Source organism: Tenrec ecaudatus, chromosome 6, assembly GCF_050624435.1.
Source record: "Tenrec ecaudatus isolate mTenEca1 chromosome 6, mTenEca1.hap1, whole genome shotgun sequence".
NCBI classification, from domain to species: domain Eukaryota; kingdom Metazoa; phylum Chordata; class Mammalia; order Afrosoricida; family Tenrecidae; genus Tenrec; species Tenrec ecaudatus.
The window spans coordinates 81,374,063-81,396,572 of NC_134535.1; the positions used below are offsets into that span (position 1 = coordinate 81,374,063).

Here is a 22,510-nt window from a genome sequence, read left to right on the forward strand (position 1 = left end):
CGCCCCTACCTCTCCCCTGGATGCTCCCAGCAGCCGGAACCCCGCTCGGTTCAAATCCCTCCCCGGCTTGGTTTGTGCTCCTTAGGTCAAGTGAAGGCTCACTCCACCTCCTCACTTCCCACCTGCCCCTCATCCTGCCCAAGCCCTCCACTTAGGGATGTGGCTCCCACCTGGCAGGAGGCAATCTACCCTCTGAGCCCCCCTCCCGCCCCCAGTCCCACATGGGCATGGACTGCCCCCACACCCCTCCTTCCATTTGTCTTTCTCCGCTCACCACTCTGTACATACTCTGGGGCCCTGGGAATTTCCCTTTCCACCTTATGGCTCTGGACCAGGGGTGTCAAGGGGTATGTCTGGAGCCTGGCTCAGACTGGCTGTTCCCAGAGGGAAGGAAGTGTCTCCCCAGGATTCTGGCCCACTCTAAGATCCAAGATTGGGCTGGTCACAGCAGGCAGGGACACATGGATGACACCGGTAGCTGGTAAAGTGGAGGATTTAGACACCCGGCCCTCTGAACCCCCCCTCCACTTTTCCACTCCCATCCACTGCAGTGAGGTTGATTCCGACTCATAGCCACCTGGCCTGGGCTTTCCGAGGTCATCGATCTTTTCAGGAGTGGACACCCTCATTTGTCCCCCACAGAGTGGCTGGGGCGGGGGAGTATTCATGCGCTGGCACTGTGTGGCACTTGCCCCCCCCCCCCCCGGGACACTGGGGCTCCTGACTTCTTCACCCAACAACTCCCAACTCACTGCCATTGAGCCCATGCCGACTGACAGCGACCCTACAGGGCAGGGAAGACCCGTCCCTGGGGCTTTCCGAGATGGCTGTAACTCTATGAATGCTGGAGGCCTAGGTGTTTTCCCGACACTTCTCTCTACGAGGAAGAAATTGGCTGCCACCCTTGCCGGGCCCTCTGTACTGCCTCACCCCATCTCCTCACCTCCCACTGCAGCCCCCACCTCAGCCCACCTCTTCTCCTGGTTGCAGAAAGGTTGGCCTGTGTTCTGGTGGCTCCTCACGTCAGGCGCAAAGAGCTGTGGTTCCACCAGGAGCGACTGGCCTCTTCTGGGTTGGTCGGCAGGGAGCCACCGTGAGGGCATGGCCATCTTCACAGCAGACCAACTTCCCACGTGGAGGGCCTCCTTTGTCCCCAGGAGAGGGTACATCTCAGGAGTCAAAGGTCAGGAGGTCAAATACAAGCCCCAACTCCACCAGGTTTCCGGAAGGCCGTGGACAGGAAGTGGCATTGTGTTTCAGGCTTTTCCCGAGCATCTTCCAAGTGAGTGGGGCCGGGCCAGATCACCTGCAAGCCCTGCCCAGCCCTGTGTCCTGTGGGGGTTCACGGGGGTAGGAGAGAGTCTCTGGGACATCAGCTCACGCATCTCCCCTGTATCCTACAACTACGACCCAGTGCCTTGAAAAGTCAGAGCCAGGACACAGGGGCTATGAATAAGCATTTTAATAAGTTCCTATGCGTCGTATGTAAAGATAGTCCCCTGGCCCAGCCAGCCAGAGAGACAGCTGGTTTGTGACACTGTCAACCACTTCCCCAGTCCCCCTGGAGACCAACAGAGAAAATCTAGGCAAGCTCTCTGGCTCAAAGTTTTGCGAGGTCCTGCGTCCCTGCCCTGCTTGAAGAGCAACTCCTCACATCCAGCGAAGAGCACGATCCCAGGAGCACGAAGGGTCGGTGTGACATTAGAAAACAAAACCCTGGAAGCAGCAGTCGAGGGATCTGGAACCGAGAGTCAGGGCCAGGTCAGGGGAGGAAGCGACCCAACCACAAAGTCAGACCACGGAGTGATTCCTTTGAAATTACTGAAATTATCACTGATGAGCCTTTATCAGAGAAACCCAGAGCTTCTGCCTGCCTCCCTGGGATGCTCATTTAATCCACAGTTCTCCTCCTCCAATTTCTCTCTTGCTCTGTCTCCAACCAAAGCCAACATCACTGCCATCGAGGCAATGCTGACTCAATCCCTGTGGGTTTCTGAGACTAATGGATGATGGAGTGGAAAGCCCAGTCTTCTCCCAAGGAGCTGCCGGTGCCCAACATGTAACCACTACCCCACCAGGGCTCCTTAATGTCACCAAGGGATTATGAAATCTGGATTATAGTTCTTTAAACAAACACACATACACACACATTCTCTCTCTCTCTCTCTCTCTCTCTCTCTCGATGTCTCCACGGGATTATGAAATCTGGGACACAACCCTTTGAATACACACACAGGCACACATAGGACCACCAGCCACTGCGCACCCTGTGGAGGGAGCATCTTGCCACCTAGTCCCTGGGGTCACCATGAAACTGAAGGGACTGGAAGGCCGTGCAGATACATGAAAGAAGGAATCACACTGAGGCACCAATGTGTACATACAAGCACTCACCCATCCAACCTCGAAGACGAGCCATGATCCCTCCCCCAGTGCACTCCCTACCCCAGGGTGGCAGGTGCAGGGGAACTTCTTTCCTCTGTCCCAAACCCGCTCTGGTGGCCCCTTTCAACCAGATGCTATGCATCCCTACTCACACCTGGTAATGTGCCCCCACAGACCCTCTCAGCTGAAGGCAGAGAACAGGGGAATGCCACACTTCTAAGAAAGGCTTGCTTGGTTCTCCAGGGTGGAAGCACTGCCTGCCAAGTATGGGGACAGAGCCAGAGGGGTCACTGGGGCTGCGTTAACCAAGGGGACTGTCCCAGGTTTTCTTCTAGCTTGAGATCAAATATGTGTTCTTCATGCAAACTGTCCTCTCTCCAGCCAGGTCTTTCCATACATCTGGCTTCAGAGGGAACACGGAGCAGGCTTCTGTAGCTGAGACAGGACGTCCCTCGGTGCGGACTTCTTGGGGACTGTCATGTCAGGAATAAGCCAGGGACAGGGTCTACTGATCAACAGCCTTTGGTCAGGCCAGGGGGAACCCCTCCAACCAGGTGCATGAATCTGAAGCCTGGGTTCCCAGCTAAGAGACCTGGGTTCACGGCCCCATAATAAGACCTCCAGGAGATGGAGACCCCTTGGTCCAGGGCCCTCAGAGAGCAACTGGCTCCTTCCCCCTGGCAGACAAGCCTTGAAGTAGAACTCCTTCTCCGGGAGCAACCCCTATTCAGCCAGAAGGAAGAGTGGGGTGGGGGGATGTAGTAGAAAGACTCACCGAAATGGTGGGGATCTGAACCCACCCAGCCTCCACGAAAGTCGAGAAGCCAGGAGACATGGCCCCCCAAATATTACCTAGAAACCCCTGTGGAGCCGTTCTAGTCTGTGACCTGGGCTCAGAAGGAGTCAGTAACTGATTCACCGGTTCCCGACTAGGAGTTGCGCTCAATCGCTAACTAAGGTCCCGCAGAAGAAAGGCCTGGTGGTTGACTGCTGAACAATCAGCCACTGAACGATAGAGCGCAGGTTGACTCAGACACACGCAGAATCCTCGTGAAGTGGGCGTGACTGGACCACAACTAGTTAGACCTGGTTTTGGAGGCAGGCCAGCGGTGTGACCTTCATGGGGGTCTGATGATCTGTGAGCCTTAGTTGGGTCTGTCACATGAAGACAGTGATCCTGAGCTATGAGTGGAAAACCTAGATACCTGATGCTGCAGGTGCTTAAGGAATGCCGCCCCCTTCTCCCCTCTCATAGCTCCATCCTCTGCTCACGTGAGTGAGTGGCTGTCAGCCCTGAGCTCTGCCAGGAGTCACCTATGAGGCTGGTAACATGCAGGTCCCCTTGCTCTCCCTCCCCTTGTGGGGCCCCGGGATCTGTTTAGGGAACAAGGGCTGAGGTGATCCTGGTGCAGCACCGGTCCACAGTCACACCTTGAGGAGCCATCAGGATTGGGGATGGGTCAAAAACAAACGAAGAACCAAAACACAACGGAAATGGGTATTGCTGGGTTGCTAGGGAGCCAGCCTTTGGCCAGTGGCATTTAATCAATCACCAACAGAGGGGGGAAGGGCCTGGCAGGAATCACCCCAATACAATGAAATACCAAACCATCACTAATACAAACAAACCCCAAAACACTTGGCTGGTTCTCCTCGGCATTTCAGTCCCCACGCGAGGATCGTTGGGGAGGCTCTGGGCATAGTTCTGCCTCAGACCTTTCAAGTGAGGGGCTTCCCTGGAGCCCTCTGCCAGTGCCCCCATCCAGACACCAGTCTTCACTGTGGTGTCCCTGAAACATCCAGTACTTCATACGTGTTAGCTAGGGAGAAAACGACTCAGCCAGGTGTCCGGAAAAGCCTTTACACCCCTCTCCTCCCGGACAGCCGGTGGAGGCAGCAGTCATGCCAGCCCAGGGTTTGCATCAAAAGCTCAATACCTCCGGTGGAAAAGGACTGGAGAGATACCGTCCTGGCTTCCCATAAAGGGGAATTGCTAAACTAACACTTGGATCTGAGCGAGAAGCTGTTTCCTCCTCCCCCACCCCCATCAGACTGGATCTGCTCACAGTCCCGGCCCTTCTATGCGAACCGCACAGATCTTGCACTTGGGTAACCACCCCCTACAGAAGGGGAGCAGAGAGACCCACTGCTGATGGCCACGCCGCCCAGGCCACGCGAGCCCATGGAGCTGAGGTCCTCGCATACCACGCCACCCTGGGAACGGCTCACACCTGTGGACAGAGACACGGGGTTAGAAGTCACTCCAGCCCAGACGTGGAACGGCTGGGGATCTTTGATAAGCAATGACCGGTTCTCTTCACGCTTGGGGTGTACGGCCACTACGGGCAGGCTTCTATCTGGCTCCGTCAGCATCTTAGGCAAACCAGACCCCTAATGCTACGTGGCCTAAACGGTTGTGAGGTACAGTCTTTGTGCACGTGCGCGTGCACACGCACGCACACACACACACACACACACACGATGGACCACAGTAGAGAAAGAATCTAGAAATGTGGTGTTTGGAAAGCGTGTGTGTGGGGGGAGGGGAGGGGTGGAACAGAAACAAACACTCAGCATGGGGGCTATGTGACATAGGCATCACGTTGGTAGAGCTTGCCAAGTGGCCTGCAGTATCCCCAAATGACCAGACTATCCATCTAATATCCTTTATTAAAACGTGCTCCCTACCAGGTGAATGGTGTTCTACCAGTACCTGGAAGTCATAGGCTACAGTTGCAGAATCGTGTGTGTGTGTGTGTGTGTGTGTGTGTGATGTTGCTATGCTCATGATTTTGGCTTCATTCTGTCCCAGGTGGATGGATAGAGTGGCCAAGTGCTAAAGGAGTTGCCCATCTTCCAGATCCCTTGGACTTGCAGGCTCCCCACCCATGTCCCCTAGACAGAGGCGCAGCCACCTGACAGGTGCGTCCTGATCTTAAGACTAATGAGAAGCAGCATTGCCCACACCCCTCAACTTACAGATGTTGACGGAGCCCATGCCTTCACACAGCCTGCAGGAGAGAGGAGAGAGTGAGCATTTAGGACCAAGCTCTGCATCTGAGGCCAGCACCGTCTCTCCCCCATCCTGAAGGAGGACAGCCTCAGGGTCGGCGATGTTCATTGCCATCCCAGAAAAGAGGCAATGCTGGGCTGCAGGATCCCCAGAGGCAAATCTATGCCTCATTTACTTCATCGCCCAAAAGGAAGAAGTGAGGGAGGGGATCAGCCCCGTTGTTTCTGGCCTGGAAATGGCAGCAAGTCACTGAGTCCTGATGGGAGGAGCTCCTGCCTGCCTGGACACCTCAGGGTGGGAGGAGCAGAGCTCTCGTGTGCACTGGTTAGCTTTTATCTCATCATTTTAAATGCTGCCCTTGACACCCACCTGATTGCATTAACTGCATTACATGCAGAGGAGGTGCTTGGACCCCGGAGCCAGACAACAACAAATATCCGCTCACTGCCACCGAGTCCTTGCTAACTGGCAGCGACCCTACAGGACAGGGGAGAGCTGCCCCCATGAGTTTCTGAGTGTCGACTGCTTGTGGGAGTAGAAACCCCAGCTTTCTCCTGGGGAGTGGGTGACTGTTGGTTTCAAACTACTGACCCGACAGTTGGCAGCCCAGCACATACCCACTAGGACACCAGGGCTCCTTGGAGGCAGATCGTGTAGTCTAATGGCCGCGCCTCTGTCTGCTCAGAAAACGTGAACGATGATACACCCTACTAGGATCATTGTAAGGCTTACTTGAGCTCTCCACATAGAGTGCCTAAAGTAGAGACTGGCACACAGTAAGTCCCATGGAGGAGCCCTGGCGTAGTGGTTACTCATTGGGCTGCTAACTGCAAGGTTGGCAGTTCAAAACCACCAGTTGCTCCTCAGGAGAAAGATGGGACTTTCTACTCCTGTAAAGAGTTATAGTCTGGGAAACCCACAGGGGCCACTCTGAGTCTGAATGGACTTGGTGGCTGTGACTTTAAGTCTCGTGTGTTTGTTATGAACACTTTAACTTTAAGCCACTGAAGTGGGCTTTTCATCAACACTCCCTCCTCCCTGGGACCCCTGCGCGTCCTGGTCTACCTCTCCCCAGTCTCTCAGCTCTAGCTTCAACCCTTCTGCCCAGAAAGTTCCACTCCAATTCACCCCCGCCCCAAGATCCAGTCCTTTGGTTCTCTTTCCTGTCACAGGAACCAGACTGATACAGCCTTCTAGAAGTTTCTAGCCAAGGCCCATCATGGCGCCTATTGCCCGTTAAGCCGAAATGGCGGCAGAGACCAGGGCTGAATGAATGGTACTGGCGGTTTCTGTTTTCTATTTTCTGTGTTTTCGCACTGCTTGTATAATCAAGTTAAGTATTTTAAATCCCCAAAGTATTTTAAATACCCACAACCCTTAAAACACTAAAAGGGACAGTAACATTTTTAAAATACATGTTGAGGACAGGGGGCCATTCGTTTTATGTTTGAGTCACTGATCCATCCATTCGGATTCTGATAGTGAAAATAAGGTTCACGGTACAAAAGCCAAGCACCTCAGAGGGTGCTGTTAAGTGGGTTGAGGCCTAAAGGACCCAGAGAGAGCGAGATCTCTGGAGGCTTCCCCCAAAGCCCTGCACCCCAAACTCCCAGTCCTCCAAGTGACAAAGCCTGGCACCATGCCAATATCATGCCCTGTCTTCCTTCCGTGCTACTCCGTGCCAGATTTTTAATGCTAATGGTGTTCAGAGCCTCTCTGTGGGTTTCGACTTATTGTACCAACGATCTGCTGCCTTCACTCATTGACTTCTCCTGACACCTTAAAACCTCTGTTTCATACGTGGGGACCCTGAGACATGAAAAGTCACGTAGCTGGCAGATGGTAGAGCTGGTATTTGACCCCAAGGAGTCTGGGTCAAAACTGTGAACTTAAGCTCTCCCCTCTCTTTCAACGCCCAGTCTACCTTGCTCCCCACTGATGGGACCCCTCAAAGTCAAAGGGGAGGGGAGGTGGCCCTGGAGCCTGCATCCTCACCTGCTCTCCTCGCCCTCCAGCAGGCGCCGGTAGGTGGCGATCTCGATGTCCAGGCCCAGCTTGGAGTTCATCACCTCCTGGTACTCCTTCAGCAGGCAGGCCATGTCCTGCTTGGCCTTCTGCAGGGCCTCCTCCAGCCCGGCCAGCTTGCAGCGGGCGTCGTTGAGGGCCGCCTCGCCCTGCTGCTCTGCCTCTGCTACAGCCGCCTCCAGCTTGCAGCGCTGTGGGGGAGGAGAGGAGGGAAGAGGCTCGGAAATGGTGCAGGTTGGGGGGACCCTGGTGGCTCTCTATTGAAAGCAGTCAGCTTTTCCAGGGAAGCGAAGTCTTGCCCTTAGACCAAGTGCATTGGAGAGTGGATGACTTCAGAGAGTCTCACTGCCATGAGTCCATGCCGACTCATAGCGCCCCTCGGTGGGTTGCTGAGACCGTAACTGTTTACCGGAGTAGAAAGCCCAGTCTTTCTCCCGAGGAGCTGCTGGTGGTTTCAAACTGCCCACCATGTGGATCACAGCCCAACAGGTAACCAGGATACCATCAGGTTCCTCCAGCAGATAATCACTAGGTTAAAATTCAACATAATATCACTTGTTTTCCCTTTCAGCCCATTTTTTCAATGTGTTCCAGTCTCTCTTACTTCTCTTGGACTCCTGTTTTTCTGTGTGTTATTTTGTTGTTGTTGCTGGGTTTGGGGTATGGTTTTCTTTATATGAAATCCAGGACAGACAGATCCATAGAGACAGTCACTAGATTAATAGAGTTATGGCAGGGGAGGCTGGAGGGGAGTGAAGAGCGAATGATAAGTGGCACAGGAATGGAAAAAGAAAGTCCTAAACTGATTGTGGTGAAAATTGCACAACTCTTTCTAATATATTTGAATCCTTGAATCGGCACGTGAATTATGCGTCAATCAAACTGTTCAAAGAAATTCTTAACTCTTTAAATAAAAACCGTCGACTTTTGAACTTTATACTTCTTTAAAAAGAAATCCGTCAGTGGGAACTTAACTAGGCAGGACAACAATAGCTTATTTGGAGTTGCGCTGTTATTTCATACCACTTTATGGTAGAACTCAAATCCAGGTGAGCCATTTGAAAAACAAAAGCCAAGCCCAACTCACCGCCACTGAGTTGACTCCAATTCATACAACCCTGCAGGACAGGAGAAGCCTGCCACGGTGGGTTTCCAGGGCTGAAACTCTCTCTAGGATTAGAAAACCCCATCTTTCTCCTGTGGAGCCAGCTGGAGGTTTAGAACCGCTGGCCTTGCAATTAGCTGCCCACCTGGTAACACCAGTACAAGCAGCCCCCCGGCTAGGAGCAGTTCTTGCTCCTAAGTCTGTAAGTGGTACCTGCAGGTGAGTTAGACAGACATGCATCCTTACTGAGCCTTACTTTTATGCAAGAAAAGTCCCAAAGCCTTTTCAATGGTTTAAAAGTTGCGTGTACAGGCGAGTCATGGTGTCGATGATGTAGAATTTGTTGCAAGTAGATGTTTCAAAGTGAGGGCCAATTTACATACAATTAAAGCCAAGCCCAAGGGTCTGGACCTGAGTCAGATGTTCAGAACCCAGGGCACCTTGAGGTAGACTCAAACCACCAATGTTCCCACTGGAAGCTGGACTCACTCTGTGCACCACCCAGGGCTCAAAGGCATATACTAACTACATGAGATGCCCACTGGACGTGAGGAAGGGACTTGGATTAAAGACGGAGGGAAAAACTCTAAACAATAAAAATGGACAGGTGTTGATAGCATTCCCCTCGACGGAGTGGACAATTCCTTTCTCTGCACCTCAAGTCCACCAGAAAGAGTCACGAGCGACCGCAGAAAGCGGTAGGGGGCTTGCTCAAAAAAGCTGACCCAGAAATCCCTCTATTTGACTTATAGCCTGAAGAAGTGAGAACCTCTGCGTGGACAGATGCACGCACACACGTGTTTGTCACAACGCTGTTCTCAAGCGAAAAAGATGGAAACAGCCCAAATGCCCGGGAGAGGAAGAATGACTAGATAAACCTAGGTGCATGCGTACAGTGGAATACTGTGCAAGGCTGTAGGATCACAACGAATCAGCAAAACACCTCAGAGCACGGATGAACCTGGAGGGCATTAGGCCACGCCCAACAGGGCCAATATTGTCTGAGACCGACCGCTAGACACTAGCGTCGCCCAACAGGGCCAATATTGTCTGAGACCAACCGCTATTGTGGAAAGTCTAGGAAAGGTTTCCACACGGAAAGAAGCATACTTTGATGGTTAAGGAGGGGGTGGGGAGGGAGGGAAGTCACAGACTATCGGGGAGATGGCTGTGAACTGGGGCGAAGGGGTAGACTGTCTACAGTAAGAGGGAAGTTGTGGAACCATGATGGCATCAGACTGAAACATTGGGAGGCTTGCCAGAGTTAAAGGCAATAGAGGGCAAACACTATGATAGACACACGCCTGCAATCGTGGGGATCTAAACGCTGGGGCTTGAAAAGACACCCGGGCTGAACAGATAGGGGAGGGTGAGTGAGCGTGTGCCTGCAAATCTATCCAGCTCGGACCGAAGACATTTGTGTAGGTGCATTTATTTACCTTTGCTGCAAACATCTCCGTGAATGTGGTGGAGCATACAGGATGCACATTTCTTAATACAAAATGTTGAATACAGAAGCAAACTCCTTGGGGTCCTGGGGATCAGGACCATCATCTTAGGGTCTGTTGGCATAGTTCACAGAGACAGCGCTCTACACTCTACTTGGATGACAGAAGCTGGGCTCTTAAAAGCTCCTGAGCAGCCCTCTCAAGTGCACCCACTGGTCCCCCCACCCCCAATCTGGAGAAAAAGACAGTGATGAAAATGGAAAGATGTATGGTAATGCTTGTGAAGTAGATGACTGGCCATTCGCAAACATCCGTCTCCACAGCCCCGAGACCAGAAGAACTAGATGGTGCCAAGCCGCCGCCACCAACTGCTCCGAAAAGGATCCCAGGAGAAGGCTGTGGATAGAGTGAGGGGAAAGTAGAACAGAACTGACCACCGCAGAAGAGCACAGGCTGCTTGGTCAGATAAAGACAAGCAAGGTCCCCAAGACGACCGCCCCAAGTCACCTCTCAGGTCTGGAGCTGGACTCGCTGCTGTGGTAGAATCGTCAACCATTCTGAGAGCAGCGCTTACCCAGGGACAGGATTCAGAGAGACGGTTAGGGAAAAAGGAGGGATGGAAACAGGAAACGCAGGGAGAAAGTTTGTGGCGTGAAGGGTGTTGGTGCATTGAAGGGATCGAGCTGGATGAGTTGAAACAAAATGCATCTGAATCATTGGATGTAAAACTGAGGCTCTGCTTTGTAAACTCTCACCCAATTCACAATAAATACTTTTTTAAAAAAAGAACAAATATAGTGTCACTCAAACTCCCTGCCATCGAATCCACTCTAGCTCCTAGGTGCGACTGCCTCTGTGCGTTTCTGAGATGAATCCTTACCAACCTTGCCATTAGCGCGCCAGTGGGTCATCCACTCCACTACCTAGGCTCCTTAGTGTGAAGTACAAAGGAATTAAAGTCTTGCCCCAGAATAATACAGATGAAACATCTGGCAACTAATGGATCCCAAACAAACCAAAATGCGGAGAGTTGTGAAGACTGAGAGAGAACGCAAAGGGCAACTTCTGTCCTACCGCCCTAAACCATATTGTCACAGTAAAGCTTCCCCACAAAACCAAACTTACTGCCATTAAGTCCATTCTGACTCATAGAGACTCCCTAGAACAGAATAGAGCTGCCCTTGTGGGTTTCCAAGAGTATAAATCTTTACAGGAGCAGAAAGGCTCATCATATCTGGTGGTTTCAAACCTACAACGCCTGGGAGAGAAACGGTCAAGGGAGAAAGAAGAGAGTGAGGTTCCTAGAAGGGAGACCGACTGACACTCAGCCTCCAATCTCTGGTGAGCTGTGCTCCTTCAGAAGTCTGAAGCCCCTCCAAAGATAACAGCAGCCCCCGGAGGGAGGAGGAAAGCCTGTCGGAAGCACTCCTGGGGTCTCGGCTTCTCCCTCACCTGCTGCTTGGCGTTCTCCACCTCAGCCGTCAGCCTCTGAATCAGCCGGCTCAGCTCGTTGAGCTCCTCCTTGGTTTGGCGGAGGTTCTCGCCCTGCTGCGTGACTGTGGTCTTCATCTCCTCGCACTGCAGGGGGGGAGACAGACATGCAGACACAGCCCACGGGTGCAGCGGAGCTGCGATGCTGCTCATCCCTGTCCCTCGTCCAGTCTCCCCGACCCAGGGGAGCCAGCCCACCATGCTGCTGTCGCTCCATCACCACCATCTGCTTGCTCTAGGCTTTGGCTGCAGCCCAGGGGAGGCAGGCTCATGGTGGGCTCACACATGCCCCCAGCCCTCCTGTTCACCTTGCTTTGGTACCAGGACTCGACCTCAGCCCTGCTGTTGCTGGCAATGTCGTCGTACTGGGCCTTGATCTCTGCCACCACGGAGTCCATGTTGAGCTCCCGGCTGTTGTCCATCTTCACCACGACTGAGGTGTCTGAGATGTGGGACTGGAGGAGGCAAGTTTCCTGCCGGAGACAAGCCCAGAGCCCTCAGCTCCCACCCCACCCCACCAGACCATACAAAGAGCAGCCCCAAATCTGCAAGCTTTGGGAAGAACGTCTCAAACTGGCAGCAGTTAGGAAGGTTTGGTGGGCTCCCACTCATGGTCTGGTCCACAGAGCCAGCTGTCTGGATTAAGCCACCCAGGGCCTCAGTGACCCAGAGCCGATGGCATGATCTGTAAATCCCCACCAACTGACAATGCCAGAGTTAGGTGCCTGTGCTTCCTAACCGGGCTTTGCCACCATCTGGATTGATGAGATCTCTGTCGCCACTCAAGTCCCGTTGGGTAGATGGGGGATTCATCATGAACTGGCGAGTTATCTTAAGCAGATAAGGCGTCCATTTTGGAAGAAGAACTAACCAGAGACCATTGCTGCTGGTCCCCGAAGAAAGGACATTCAGAACCCAGGGAGTAAGGAACTGTCCCCACAATGAAGGACACGAGACAGGCCACTCCTGGGAAAGCCCTCCTCTGCCTCCTCCCTCGGCGGCTCTTGCAGAGCAGCGAGAGGCTCACCTCCTGGTAGAGGGACTGCAGGAAGCCGATCTCCTCCCTCAGCGCCTCCACGTTGGCCTCCAGGTCTGCCTTGCGCAGGTAGGCGCAGTCCACATCCTGGTGGAGACAGACAAAGAGGGACGTGTGTGGGAGAAGCCCCCTCATCATGGCCTGGAGCTCTCTTCACTCCTCTACAGGGAACCCTGTGGTCCTCTCTTGGCCTCTCAGCTGCTGCTTACTGAAGGTAAACTTTATAAGTCTACCCTTGACCTTTCAGCTTTACCCTCCAGGCTCCTGTCGAAGAGACAGGGCCTTTAATACCAACGCACATACACAGACAGAGAAGGGGATGGGGGTGGGCACTTGATCTCTGAATACACAAGCATGAGTGGAACCAGACATTTCCACCTAGAGCAGAGCGTGACCCCTCCAGAACCGCAGGCTTTGCTGGAGAGGGACGCCTCGGTCATTCCTCAAACGTTAGGTGTCCAAGCCCTAGGGGCTCATGGGACATGCATGTCTGTGGTCCACAGAGCCATGGGTGCACCTGCTGATAGGTCTCCCAGGTCAAGCAACATCCACCCTGCTCCACCTGCCCTAAAAGCTGACGCTCCTGCCTCAGACCAAGAAGATACCTCTACTGGCAGAGTCCTTACCATGTCCCCCTCCTTTCACAAAGGTACCCAGGGCTAGCGCAGTTGGCTACTGCCTACCCTGTTGGAGGTTCATGCCTACTGGACATGCTTTGGAAGAAAGACTCGGCCCTCTAGGTGTGAAGAACTAGCCATTGAAGCTCTGAGCACAGTTCCACTTGGGGCACCCCTGGGGTCAGAATTCATTGGGCCACAGATGCTTTGGAGCTTGCCATTCTGTGATCAGTCACAAGGAGTGTGACTGGGACACCGGTCATTACAACCCAAACCGAATCCCCTCCCCTCCCGTCCATCCCAACTCACAGCAGCCCCACGTAAGTGCCCAAGATCGCAACTCCATGAGGGCAGTCAGCCTCGTCAGCCTCCTTCAGAGCAGCTGGTGGGTTTGAACCACCAACCTTGCAGTGAGCAGCCCAGTGCTTAACCCACAATGCCACCATGGCTCCTCACTATTACTAAAGACACTTTCACGCCCCAGTTTGCCCCCTGAGGAAAATCAATAGCAGGTTTGTTTGTTTGTTTCCCCTGCTCGTCTGCTGACCCCCTGCAATTGTACCCACTGAGGGTCATAGTCCACACAACCACTAGCAAGTTGAGACCCAGCATAGATCCGATGCAGGAGGCAGTGCTCACAGCAAAGCAGATGGAAAAGCAAGCACTTCAGTGAACCGAGTTTCTACAAAGCCCTTGTTTCCTTTGTCAGGTGTCTCTGTCAGCCCTGCCTGGGTCCCTGCACAGAGGCCACTCTCAAACCAATGTGCCTTCCTACCTACAGGCTGACTAGTGTGACCATGAGCAGACATCCCATGTCCAGAATTTGATTCCTCCCTGTGTGTGAAGAGTCACTTACCTTCTTCAACACTACAAAGTCATTCTCAGCCATGGTCCTGAGCGCTACCTCTTCTTCGTACCTGACGAGAGAGAGCACAGGCAGAAATGGCCCTGACTCTAGCTGGTTCTTCCCCTGAGCCTTGTCAGAAGGGGGCTTGACCTCCCTGGACTTTTATTTCCCAGCCACAAAGGGTCCATGAAAAGGACATTGGACCTGTGGTCTAAGTCCTTGGCATGTGGTCTCTGAAGTAGACCTTCAGGTCTGACCGAAGTAGCTATAAACATAGGGCAAGTCATGTAATCTCTGAACCTTGGCTTAAAATGCTGACTGTGCATGGAGTTCTCAGTAAATGTTTGCAGAATGAATGAATGACTAACGCTCACTGCCAGTGACTCGACTCCTGACTGATGGCAAGCCCACTCACTGTAGGACCGGGCCACATTGTCTGATTTTTCAGGAGGCCAGCTGACCTTTCTTCCTAGTCTGCCTAAGTCTGGAAGCTTCACAGGAATCTGCCCAATATCCTAGCAAGCCTCCCATGGACAGATGGGGTGTGACTGTCGATGAGGGACAGTGGCTGGGAATCGATCCTCGGTCTCCCACATAGAAAGCAAGACATAGAACACTGAACTGCCACCGCTCCTTTTTAGCACGGAACTGTGTCCAAGCACAGTGCTACTCTATGAAGCCACCTCCAGTATCATTCTGTGCCCCTGTCCCCAAAATCCAAGCCAGTAACCACCCCTCGGCCTGGAACTGTGCCACTGTGCCCAGACCGCTCAGAGTACTTTCCAAAGCCCTCCTCTACCAGCCGGGGCCCTTCCTGCTGCCCATGAGGCCTTATCTCTGGAGCAGCGCTGCCCAGCCAACCAAAAGGATCAGCGTTCCCAGAGAGCAGTCTCCATAACATTTTAATTACTGGGCAATTAGAGCTGCCATAAACTCTCAGTCTATAATTATCAACCCTTACACCCCCAGAGTGTAAGGCAGACCCTGACACCTACAAATCGGGGATCATATCCATAATTGCATCACCCCCAAGTCCAGGCCGACTTCTGGGTCTGTCAGGATGGTACAACCTGACCTTCTGAGACTATTAGCACCACCCAAACTAGTGAATGCCAACCTCACCCTTCATCTCCCATAACTGTGGGGAGAGAGGGCCAAGTTACCCCGTGGAGTGTAGACTAGGGTTGGCCAAACTAAATAATCCCCTTTGAAGTGAAAGGTTCACCTTGTGCATTGTAGAAGAACATTGTGCAGAACAAGAGCTTGTGAAGAAATTATCCAGGCCTCTTAAATTACAGCAGCTAGTGGAAAGCTGCCTGGCCCAGGACTTTTGCCTTCCAACCCACCCGAGTGCGGATGGCTCCCAAGACCTGCCCTCGAGCTCTGTTGGCTCAGTCCCACCCGTTCCGTGAGTTCCTCTCTCCCCATCTCTGGGTCAGCGTGGGCCCTGGGGGTGTGTCCCACCTCTTCTAGGTTTGGAGTTGGTCTTCTTACCCAAGTTTTCCCCTGTCCCTTCATTGGGGCGGCATTCGTCCAAGCCAAGACAAAACAGAGCAGGCCAAGGGCAGAACAATAGAAGCCATCTAGGGTGGTTTGGCTGTCACCTCTGAGGTCTCCATCTCTGGCAGAGTTTCATGGCACCGACCTGAGACCTACTCCACTGCCCATAACCATGCCCAGCCCAGCCCTGCTCACTTCTTCTTGTAGCCCTCCATGGCATCCTGCACGTGGTTGAGCTCTGAGGCCAGCCGCCCGCTGTCGGCCTCCACGCACTCGGCCTCCCGCCTCAGCGTCTCGATGTAGCCGTTGAACAGGGGCTCCAGGTTGCTCTCGCAGCACCTGCGGTTCTGGTAGAACTGCCACTTGGTCTCCAGTAGCTTGTTCTGCTGCTCCAGGAAGCGCACCTGCCGTCCAGGATGCAGGGAGAGAGACTCAGCGGGGAGCTCTGAGGGAGAAGGGGTCAGTCCCTCAGAACTCTCTTTGCCTTTGGGGATGACCCCTGACCTGAAGCAGTCCTTTGACCAGCCCAAGGTGGACAAATCATTTATCAAAATCTGAATGTGACCCCCTCTCTTCTGTCCCATCTCCCCCTCCCCAAAAGAGCACATAATACATAGCAGTAGATTTATTCTGCATGAAATGAAGTCACATCTGACCCTAGAAATACACTCGAGCACATATGTGGCAGGTTGAAGAATGCCCCACCAAAGTTACCCACGGGAGCTCTGATGGTGTAGTGGTTATGCACTGGGCTGAAATTCAAAAGGTCAGCAGTTTGAAACCATCCGCTGCTCAGGAGGAGAAAGACAGGGCTTTCTATTCCTGTAAGCAGTTACAGCCTGGGAATCTCACAGGGCCAGTTCTACCCTGTCCTATAGGGTTGCTATGAGTTGGCATTGACTTGATGGCAATGAGTTTGGTTTTTTGGGAAAGTGACCCACCCCCTAATCCCCGGATCTGGTGAATGTTACATCATGTGACAAAATGGGCCTGGCAGATAGAACTGAAGATCTGGAGACAATTCCCTGACTATCCAGAGGGGCCCAGGAGCCATGGTGGCATAATGGGTTATGCTTTGGGCTCCGAACTACAAAGTCAGCAGTTCAAAACCACCAGCTGCTCCAAGAGAGACGGATGAAGCTTTCTACTCCTGAAGAATTACAGTCTCTGAAACCCACATGGGGAGTTCTACCCTGTCCTGTAGGGTTGCTATGAGCCAGTACCGATTCAATGGTAGTGGGTTTCGAGGGGCCTGCTGTAATTGCAAGTTCCCTTAAAGGTGGAAGAAGAAGGCAGAGAGAAGCGCGAGAGACATTGAAACTTAGAGAAGGACACAACCCACCGTGGCTGGCTTTGAAGCTGGAAGAAAGGAAGCCACGAGCCAAAGAATGCAGTCAACCTCTCAAAATCGAGCTCGCACCCCTGCTGCCAGCCAGCGAGGACGTGGGCCCTCCGTGCTACAGCCACGTGAAGCTCCCTTTAGCCCAAAGCCCGTATGTCCCCGGGAATGGATTCCCCTCTGGCAGACACGCGGCCATGCCACCGACTTGCTTTGGGCCTGGAGAGAGAAGTGCATTGCTGCTGTTCTAAACTGCTGCATGTGTGCTAATCTGTGATGGCAGCAATTCAAACACAGGCGCACTGTGACTGGCCTCATGCTGGCGCTGACAGGGCGCCTGGCAGGCCTACAGCGTGTTCTGAAAGAGGGGCACCGGTGGGGGCTCAGGGCTCCAAGTGTCATGCCACAGTCCCAGGGCACCCACCTTGTCGATGAAGGCCGCGAACTTGTTGTTGAGGCACTTGATCTGCTCCTTCTCCTCGTGCTTCACGCACTGCGCGTTGGGGTCGATCTCCAGGTTGAGGGGCGTCAGCAGGCTCTCGTTGACCGTCACGCTGGTGATGCAGGGCGGGATGGGCCCGCCAAGACCCCCTGCTCGGTAGCCAAAACTGCCTCCACAACTCACAGCAATCCGGGGGGACCCCAGGGGTCTCCCGCAATTCACTGCAATCCGGGGGGACCCCACTGCACACAGGCTCCGGCTGCTAAAGCCGCTGAGGCGCCTGTAGCCCGGCCCCCCGGGGCTGCCCCCACGGTAGGTGACGGCGTTGAAGCAGCTGCGAGCCCCGGGCTTGGGCAGGACAGCAGAGCAGGAGCTGAAATTGCGGGCAGTGCAGCCGGAGCTGATGCGGTAAGAACGGCTGGCCATGCCTCTGCCCCACAGAAGGTACCAGGGATGAGAAGAAGTGGCTTGAGAGGGTACCAGGTCTCACTGGGGCTGTCAAAGTGTCCGCCTTTTATCAGGCAGAGGGCAAGCCTCCTGACAACATCAAAGGCAGGAGAAAGTTATTAATGCTATTTATGAGCGTGGGAATTTCTCAGGAGGCAGACGGAGAGGGAAGCTGAAACTTGTCTCTGTTAATAGGCATCTCACGGAGACCCTGCATCACAATAAACCTGTCGCCCTGCCTTTTCAACCTCACGGACCTGGACATATGTCTAAGCCCCTAATTCCCCCTTGGGGGCTGCGGGTAGACCAGGGTCATGATCCCACATGGACAAGTAGAGGCACAGGCCAGCACCACCCTGAGACCTGAAGGGTCCTAAGGTCCACTCAGGTTCTTCCTGGCCAGTCCTTCCAGGGTGAGCACCGATCTCCCCATGAGGCTGCATGGACACCCATCTTTCCAGGATGGGCACATGTGGCTAGTGCCTCTGTAAGTCTTACTATAATTCTTCCCTACATTCGGTCTTTACTATGGCTACTGGGACTTGTGTGGCCCCTGGGAGGCAGAAACAGTGCCGCTGACCGTTAATATCTCCCATGGCAATGGACACACACTAGGTCCTCCCAAAGCATTAGCTGAATTGAACTGACTGGACACCAGAGGGGTGCCTGGTATCTGGGGAGCTGCTTTGACTCAGTCCATAAGAGTGTTTTGGACCCTCTACTGAGTGCCAAGCCCTGGGGCTACCCTCAGAGAGCTGTCCTGGTGGAGGCCCAGGTATGTCAAGAAGCAAGACCTTTATTCAAGAGGCAAGAGCTGAGGCCCATCAGAAACAAAGCTCCAGTCTCCACTGCTGGGGGAGAGCAGACCCTTGAAGAGGCTGTGATCTCCTCCAGGTCAGCCAGACAGAGACGGTGGGGGGGGGGGGGGCGCCCATAGCAAGGAGATGATCACAGGTCATCTCACACATCTCCTTTCACAACCCAGAAGTGCAGGGTACAAAGGAGATTGAGGGGTTAAGCACCTGCCTTGTTTACATAGTGTCAGAGTCGGAGCCTCCCCTAATTATGCCAAACTACTACCTACACCCCCAGGCCTGGAGCAAAGCCATCCTTACCGAGAAGACAAAGGGGAACCACCTTTGGAGCACCCTCTCAGAAGCAGGCTGGGGCAGGAGAGGGGATCAGAAAAGAGCCAAATGGAGTGCTAGACCATGGCGGGCTTCTCTGGTGTCTTGCATCCGACACACACACACCTCACTGCGGAGAGACCGGGTGGACAGACTCACATCCTGGGGGGGAAGGATGGGAGTGGACTGGATCCAGAGGCAGCTGGGCCCAGCCTGTTCCAGTGGGTGCTGGTCTGAGAGTGGGTGTTGTTTCTGTATCTTGGAGGACTGAGCTCTGCCAGGGCGGGCTGGGACACCTCCCGGAAGAACCAGGGTCACGTGGGAACAAGCATGGCGGCTATCTTGTTGGTGGATTCGGTTCACAGAGACCCCATGTGACAGAGCAGAGCAGCCCCAGCGGGTTTCAGGCTACCACTGGGTGAGTTAGCCGCCCAGGACTTCGTGGCTGCCCCAAGGCAAATTGAAGCAGAGACAATGGTCTGGGGCTCCTTTCCCCAGAATGGGCTTGGCGTGGGCCAGGTCACTGCATGCATGCCTATGTTCCTATATTATGCAGAAGGCCCCAAACCAGATCAAACTCACTGCCATCAAGGGGATTCCAGCTCTTAGCCCCCCAGTAGGATAGAGGAGAATTGCCCTTGTGAGTTTCTGAGAGTGTAACTCTTTACAGGAGTAGAAAACTTCATCTTTTTGGTGGGTTCGAACTACTGACCTTGTGGTTATCAGCCCAACTGGTAATGCCCGTCACCAGGACTCCTTTCAAGAAGGCCCCGTGCTATGCTATCAGTACATCTGTTAGGTCTCTCTCTCTGGGACTAGATTTCAGCCTCGGTCCTTGGCTCCACGCGAGAAAGATTTCACGCCGAAGTCGGGCTCATGATCCAAGTGAATTTAATGAAAGTTCAAAGAAGCATCAGGTTTTACGCGGCACCCATAGGATTCCTCTGACCATGCGGCCTGGCAGAGACTGCTCCGGGACACGCAAGGATCTCTCCCCTCCCACGAAGACGACCAGACCGCACAAGCAAGCCAAGACCCTCTCCCTTCCGGTCCCTGCCTTTTCAAGGGTTCCCGGGGGAGGCGTGGTGAACGACCCCAGGTTGATCCCATTGGCTGAATTGCAGTCACCTGGCCCAGGTGGGCTGCTCCAGGTGTAACGCCCATCCGGGCCCACCGGCGGGAAAATCCAGCTTTTGTCCTTTGCTGGCTCTCCTGGGCATGCGTCAATGGACTTCCCAATTCCTAGGCTAAGCTACCTAACACATCCATACCCAAACTCATGACCATCCAGCCAATTCAGACTCACAGCTTGTGGGGTCAAGCCACCAACTTTGGGATTAGCCGTCCAACACTTAACACACCGTGCCATCCGGGAGCCTTACACACATGCCTCAAATTGTATAACGGCCCCTGCAGATTCTTCGGTAGTGCCTGAGGCCCCTGTGGTCCATCCAGAGTTCACGCAGAAGAATGAGGTCTGCTCACAACACGCCCGGGTACCCTGCTTGGCATTCATCTTGGGCAGTAAGCCCGCGCCTGCTGTGTGAGCGTGTCTGGCAAGGGTCTGAGGACCACAGACAGAGACACTTTGCATGTTGTAGGAGTGGCACAGGATGTCCATCTTCCCTCCTCATGCAGGAGACCTGGAACTGACTCCATTCATTCGCCCAACCCTTCAGCAATTACTCCGAGCAGCTGCGTGTCAAGCACTGAACTTTGGTGACACGGAGATGGGCGAGAGCCAGTGGCTCACAGCCCAGTGGGCCAGATGGAAGGTGAAGCGTCCACAAAACGTGTGGCAGAGGTGTGCAGAGGCACAGAGGCAGGAGAGGCGGCTGGTGGCGCCTGTCTGGGGTACAGGGAGCTCCCTGGGAGCAAGGAGAAGTGGGGCTGGGAACAGGCGGGGCCTGGACACCACACCCAGGAGCTGAGACTGTCTCCTCCCTGCGGTCACAAATTTCCATCTGATGATAACACGTGGGAGCCCAGGCAGGATCAGAGTGGATGGTAATGAATGATTGCCAGGTGGATGGGGGGAAGGTGACTGGGTGGAGGATCAGATCAACTAAGTGCGGGGAGTGGGGGTGGGGGGGAAGAAATCCAATCAGGAAGCACTGTTGGGCTATGAGATGAGAAATAGCACAGACCTGGTGCCCACAGCTTGAACTTGGCTGCTAACCAGCAAGCTGGTGGTTCAAACCTACCCAGCAGTGCTGCACAAGAAAGGCCTGGCAGTCTGCTTCCATACAGATGACAGCCAGGAAAACCCTGTGGGACGGATCTGCTCATAACACCTGAGCCACTGTTCTACATCAGGAATAAGCCACGGGACGGAGTCAGAGGGGTGAAGAGTGGGCAGGGGCCCTTCTCTGAGCAGCACAGCCACCAATGAGTCCTCCCTGTGCTAACCAGACCCCAGCCTGAGCAGCAGCCACCCCGGCCCCAGGGCTGCCCGGGTTTGCTGAAAGGAGTCAGGAGACAATCCAGCCAGCGTAGGGAAAGGGACACATTCTACACACACAGTAAAAGGTCACGGTGTTGTTCTTTTCAACCCACAAACATCTCACATCAATGTGTACTTGGAAACCGAACAGGTATCAGACAGAGTCTTCTAGCATGGTATCATAGTGGTCACGTGTTGGGCTAGCCAGCCACAAGGCCAGTAGTTCGAAACCACCAGCTGCTCCCCCAGAGAGAAGGGAGGCCTTCTAGTCCCCTAGCGTCTCAGAAACGCACAGGGGCAGTTCTTCCTACCCTGTTCGGAAGGGTCGCTGAGAGTGGGCAGTGAGTTTGCTGAGTGCCGGCAGCAGTTGTTTCCCTCATCTCAAAAGCTCTGGTTGCCAAGCCAACGTTGTAGCAGCAGGTTAAATACGGATGTGCCACAATGTCATGTGACAAAGAGGAAGGCACCGCTGTCCTTAGTCTGCTGGCTCATGTCAAGATGCGTCCGTCCTGGCAGATGGGGAGAGGGGGGGCGAGTGTGAGGCAGCACAGGGAACCATGGGAATAAGCTGTTCAAGTTCATTCATTGCGGATTCTGACCCCCAGTGAGCCTGTCGGGCAGAGAGGACCTGCGCACTGGAGCCTTTCCCAGGCCGGAGACCTTGACAGAAACCGAGGGCCACCTCTCTCGTCCTCAGCTCTGATGTCCTGATCCGCCGGCATTTCTGCCAGTCGCTGAGCATTTGAGTCACTGCGCCACCGGGCCCCTTTTAGGAACCTAGGAAAGGGGCCATGAGAAGGTCTGGTGCCCCGTTTTTCCTGTTTGTGTCCTGCGTTCTCTGGCTGCTCCCCGGACTCCCCACTAGAGGGCACCGCCTGAGTTCACAAGGCACCCCCTTCCCCAGCCTGGGAAAGCCTGGCTCCTCCAGCTGTGCCAGGTTGGTGATCCTGGGGTGTGGTTCCCCTGCCTGGTCTTTCACTGGACACCTTTCTCGCTCCTGTCGTCTATCCAGCCCCTGACAGCCACATCTCCCTCAGAGCCTGCTGCCAGGACGCATCCACCCAAGTGCCCAAAGGTGACCCAGGACACCCAAAGACCGATTTTCGGAGACTTAACTCTTTATGGGAGTAGAAAGCCTCGACTTTCTCCTGAGGTCCAATGGAAGTTCTCTAACTGCTTTCCTCCAGGGTTCTTCCCCCTAGCTCTTCTTTTCACTGCGGACTCCAGAGACAGACAGATGACTTC

At 54.0% G+C, this 22,510-nt stretch overlaps 1 protein-coding gene across 1 annotated transcript; it reads right to left on the reverse strand.

Annotated features, from left to right (window-relative positions):
• Positions 1–4,464: 4,464 nt before the first annotated feature.
• Positions 4,465–17,689, reverse strand: LOC142451020 (keratin, type II cuticular Hb5-like). Its single transcript, XM_075552961.1, has 9 exons — positions 17,231–17,689; positions 15,663–15,871; positions 13,977–14,037; positions 12,495–12,590; positions 11,776–11,940; positions 11,429–11,554; positions 7,394–7,614; positions 5,365–5,396; positions 4,465–4,616 (listed from the first exon to the last, which is right to left on the reverse strand). The coding sequence occupies exons 1-9, from the start codon at positions 17,672–17,674 to the stop codon at positions 4,465–4,467; spliced, it is 1,506 nt and encodes a 501-aa protein (XP_075409076.1). The 5' UTR covers positions 17,675–17,689.
• Positions 17,690–22,510: the final 4,821 nt, after the last annotated feature.

Excerpts from the sequence above, each read along its gene's own strand:
- LOC142451020 (XM_075552961.1), bottom strand. The coding sequence starts at position 17,674 with ATGGCCAGCCGTTCTTACCGCATCAGCTCCGGCTGCACTGCCCGCAAT. Across the intron at positions 14,038-15,662 it reads ATGGAGGGCTACAAGAAGAA|GTACGAAGAAGAGGTAGCGC; the intron begins GTGAGCAGGGCT and ends CTCTCTCGTCAG. Across the intron at positions 4,617-5,364 it reads CATGGGCTCCGTCAACATCT|GTGTGAGCCGTTCCCAGGGT; the intron begins GTAAGTTGAGGG and ends CTCTGTCCACAG.